This window comes from Primulina huaijiensis, unplaced genomic scaffold, assembly GCF_012295235.1.
Source record: "Primulina huaijiensis isolate GDHJ02 unplaced genomic scaffold, ASM1229523v2 scaffold207848, whole genome shotgun sequence".
NCBI classification, from domain to species: domain Eukaryota; kingdom Viridiplantae; phylum Streptophyta; class Magnoliopsida; order Lamiales; family Gesneriaceae; genus Primulina; species Primulina huaijiensis.
The window spans coordinates 1-4,020 of record NW_027355027.1 but is presented as its reverse complement, the minus strand read 5'-3'; the positions used below and the strand labels follow the sequence as shown (position 1 = coordinate 4,020).

Here is a 4,020-nt window from a genome sequence, read left to right as displayed (position 1 = left end):
AGAAGGAGAGGGATTTTGTTGATGGGTTTTGGATTAATTCCGTTTCTTGGCATGAGGGCCGGGGCTCTTGATGGGCTTGCTGCAGGTTAGTTGGGATTCGACATTTTCTTGTACTTTTAACCAATGATTTTTCACCTCTTCTTGTATATCGTGGTTATGGTTTGATTAGCCTTTTCTACTAGCTTAAGTTGCTTTTATTTTTCTTTTTTTTGTTGGTCGGAAAGCAATGTGCGTGGTGGTTTGTTTTGGGCAAGAAGTGGTCAAACTCTTCAATCAAACTGAAAGTAGAACTTTTCTGAGTTTTAATGTGTGTAATTTATGTAAATTATAATTTTGGCCTTGCATCAATTATGCACATAAATTTTATGGTTTTCATAAATGTGGATTAATTCCTTGCTGTTGGTGGAGACTTCTCAAAAAGTGTTCGTTGGTTTTATTACATATATATTTTTAATTGTTAACTTTATTAGAGATCAGGACAATTGATTCATTGTTTCCCCCTCTTTGTGATGTTCAAAGTCTGATACTTTTGCGGATCAGGACAATTGGTTAATTGTTTCTCCCTCTTTGTGATGTTCAAAGCCTGATACTTTTGCTTCCGTTTTAATGTAGCTTCTTCATAATGCCTTTGGCTTCAGGAATAAGATTTTCCTTTTCCATATTTTGTTTTTGAATTAATGCCGAAGTTTCGTTGCCAATTGGGAATGGTTTTGTAGTACGTGTGTCACGTTCAATTAACTGGTTACTATGAAACACCTTTTTGTTTAGTTTGGTGGCAGTGAGACTAGGGGAGTTTGGTACATGCAGCTCATTGCATTTTGAGTCTTGAATTATTTCCATGACTATACATCCAATGTCTTGAACAAACAAAGGAAAAACTGCGATGGAAAGTTGAGAGGTGAGGTGAGTGTGACTTAATTATAATCCAGTTGCAAACATTATCTTCCTCATGGTGTTGAAAATGGTGAAAATTTCGTCGCTGGGCACTTCCAGAGGCAGTTTACTATTTTCTGATATTTTCCATGGCCGGGGATTTGACATGCACAGGGCTGTTGCTTAGTTTATGTGCTCGATGATTTTGCTCACGGCCAGAGAATAATGATAGAATAGGGGTTTGTTTGCTTCTGAACTAGTTTTAGCATCATATTGGATTAGGAAAATCTTATTTGTTGCTTCTCTTTTGTGATAATGATAAATGTACTGTAGTTTCACTTGTACACAATCTAGATTATTATGGTTGATCCGTATGATAGATTTTAGCAAAATTGCTTCTTTATTAGTTGGATATTGAAATAAATTGTTATGTGTTTTAGTTGATTTAATTATCATTTGTTTTCTTGGTGAAAAATACCTGTCTTTTCCTCATTTTGTACGTGATGATTTGGCTCTATTAAAGGTTTTGTGTCTCTCATCTGATTTTCATAGGAAGTTTCGTAAATCTCACCCTTTTGCACACAAACGAAGAATCAATAATAATGGACACAATGCAACATGAGAAGAAAAATTTGTAATTTCTCTCAAGGGGTAATAATCACCAACTGTGCTTCAACTAAATATAATGCACCCGTCTATGCAAATGGTATTAGAACTCAGCCTATCAAGGTCACCCTGGTTGAGCAAGACAAATATGAGAAACCGGAAGCAGTAAGTGCAAAAAACTGAATGCAACCTACGACATTTCTTCCTCCTTTATTTAGGGTGCACTAAGACTGCAATTTGAATTGAACGATTTGGTGGATTTGGCTAACTGTTTGGTTGTGTTTAGATGGAGAGATTTATTTTGCAGGACATATTTAATTTAGTGAAAGTATTTGAAACTTGAATCTTAAATCATATTATATTAAATACATTTGAACTCCATAAGTTTAGAAATGCTCTATCAATAGGTTGCGGAGATGAAATTGAAGCATCCCAAAGATTCTACACGTCTAGAATGGATGAACATTCTGGAATTTAAATGACTCAATCCATATACGACCTCTAGTTTTCAAATGCGAAGATTTTAAAGCTGACTTTACTTCTAGTTATTTTTGTAATCAAAACAACATAGTTCAAATTCTCAATTATATGAAATTCTTCTAAGTCAATTTCTCAAATGAAGCTTCGGTTCAAACATGGCCTAAATGGATTCCCTTGTTCTTGTGTGATATGTTGTCAAATGACATGCAAGTGGTTAAGTTTAAAATTTTGGGTTTATAAGAGAATTCACAAGTTTTTAGTTGCCTATCAATGCCTCACGCTATCCATTTCATTCAACACAATTCTCCAAGATGGTGGTGAATATTTTGATTTTTACGATAGATGCATATCTTGATGGGCTTTTTCTAAACTATGTGTTGTTTTTTATTTGTTTCAGAAAGTACCGAATCCAGAACAGAAGAGTTGATGCAAGTAGCTGAGGTCTGCATCTCTGCCCACTATAATAAGGAAACAATTATTTAAGTACTGGTTTGTGGTTCGAAGGTTGTCTCTTTTGTATACACTACCTCAGTTCATATACCTGAAGTGAATGTTTCTTGTGTCCCAGCAATCAGTGAAAGGAAACACTTCCCCAAACTCAACATTTTCACTTTTCAATGTTGTTGGAGTTATGGCATCAGGTGTACTTGGTGCTCTTTATGCATCAACAAGGAAGGAAAAGGCTGCTTCAGATGCAACCATAGAATCTGTAAGCCATTTAAATGAAATTTATCTTATTTCATAACTGCATATAGAGTGTGTAGTCCTTGATTTTTATTTCCTGTTTTTGATTAACAGCTGTTGTGCCTACTTGGTTTATAGCGTGAAATGGGAAAAAGATAACTCTTGAATTGATCAAAGTCTTTAAAGATGCAAAATTTGTGTAGAGTCAAACAAATTGCATGTCTAGGATTTAGTGTCTGCTGATATATCAAAATTTATAGTCACTAGTAATGTTAAAATTTGAAAATTTTAAGTTGTACAGCTTCCAAGCACTTTGTTTCGATCATTGTGCCGCACGAGCAGCCACATAGTAGTACAACGGGGGTAAGTATTGCTCCCCAGCAAAATCCTATATAAACTACTTGCATTTTTGGAATCATTCGTTACTGGAATTTATTAGTTTTTCTTTGTAAGTTATGTATTGTCTTCCTGAATGAACAGGTGAATATTAAACTGAAAGAAAAGGAATCTGCCATCGTTTCTCTGGAAAAAAAATTTGAGTCAACGATTTTGAATGAGAGAGAAGTTCAAAGAAAGGAACTTGCTAAAGCAGGCGAAGCACAACGGTCTTCAGTTAATCAGTTGAAAATTGCAAATGGTACGATAACAAGCCTTGGACTAGAGTTGCAAAAAGATAGAAGATTAATCGAAGAGCTTGGTATAAAGGTTGAGAGTCTTGAACAAAACCTCAGTAACTTGGGAAACGAGAAAAAGGAACTGCAAGAACAACTGAAGGAGAAGTTGGATTGTGTGGCAGTCTTGGAAGATAGGATTGTCTTGCTTTCATCAGAGATTACTGAAAAGGCAGATAATCTTCGGAGTCTTGATTCTAAAATTACTGAAAAGGAACACGAATTTTATCAACTGAGCTCTGTATACCAACAATCCCAGGACAGGATAAGTGGTTTAATTTCTGAGCTACAACAACTGAAAGCCACGCTCTCAAAAAATGAAAAGGAGCTTGAGTTGAAGAATTCGGAACTGAAGAATATGAATACAGAATTATCTTCCTTGGTGGCTGAGAGGGATGAATCCAGCAAAAGGCTTGATGCCATGGTAAAGGAGTTCGAGGAATATAAATCCTCCACAGAAAAAAAGATGGCTTCAGATCGTAATATTTTGGGAGATCAAGAAAAGAAGATTCAACATACTGAGGAACAACTTAAGGTTGCTCTGGATGAAGCAAACAAAAATGAAGCTCTAGTTACTGATTTGACTCAAGAAAAAGAGAATATAAGAGAGACGCTGAATGTCGAATTGAAAAATATGAAGAGTATTGAACAGGAACTCGATATTACACAGGAAACTCTGGAGAAATCAAGAAATGAAGCTTCTGAT

The 4,020-nt window shown here is 35.4% G+C and overlaps 1 protein-coding gene across 1 annotated transcript; it reads left to right on the top strand.

The window, feature by feature from the left end:
* Nucleotides 1–6: 6 nt before the first annotated feature.
* On the top strand, nucleotides 7–4,017 carry LOC140966743 (MAR-binding filament-like protein 1-1; the record flags this gene model as incomplete). Its single annotated transcript, XM_073426998.1, has 4 exons — nucleotides 7–85; nucleotides 2,357–2,400; nucleotides 2,528–2,668; nucleotides 3,124–4,017. Coding segments are annotated over exons 1-4 (1,143 nt in total), but the record flags the coding sequence as incomplete, so codon positions are not given.
* Between the last annotated feature and the right edge of the window lie 3 nt (nucleotides 4,018–4,020).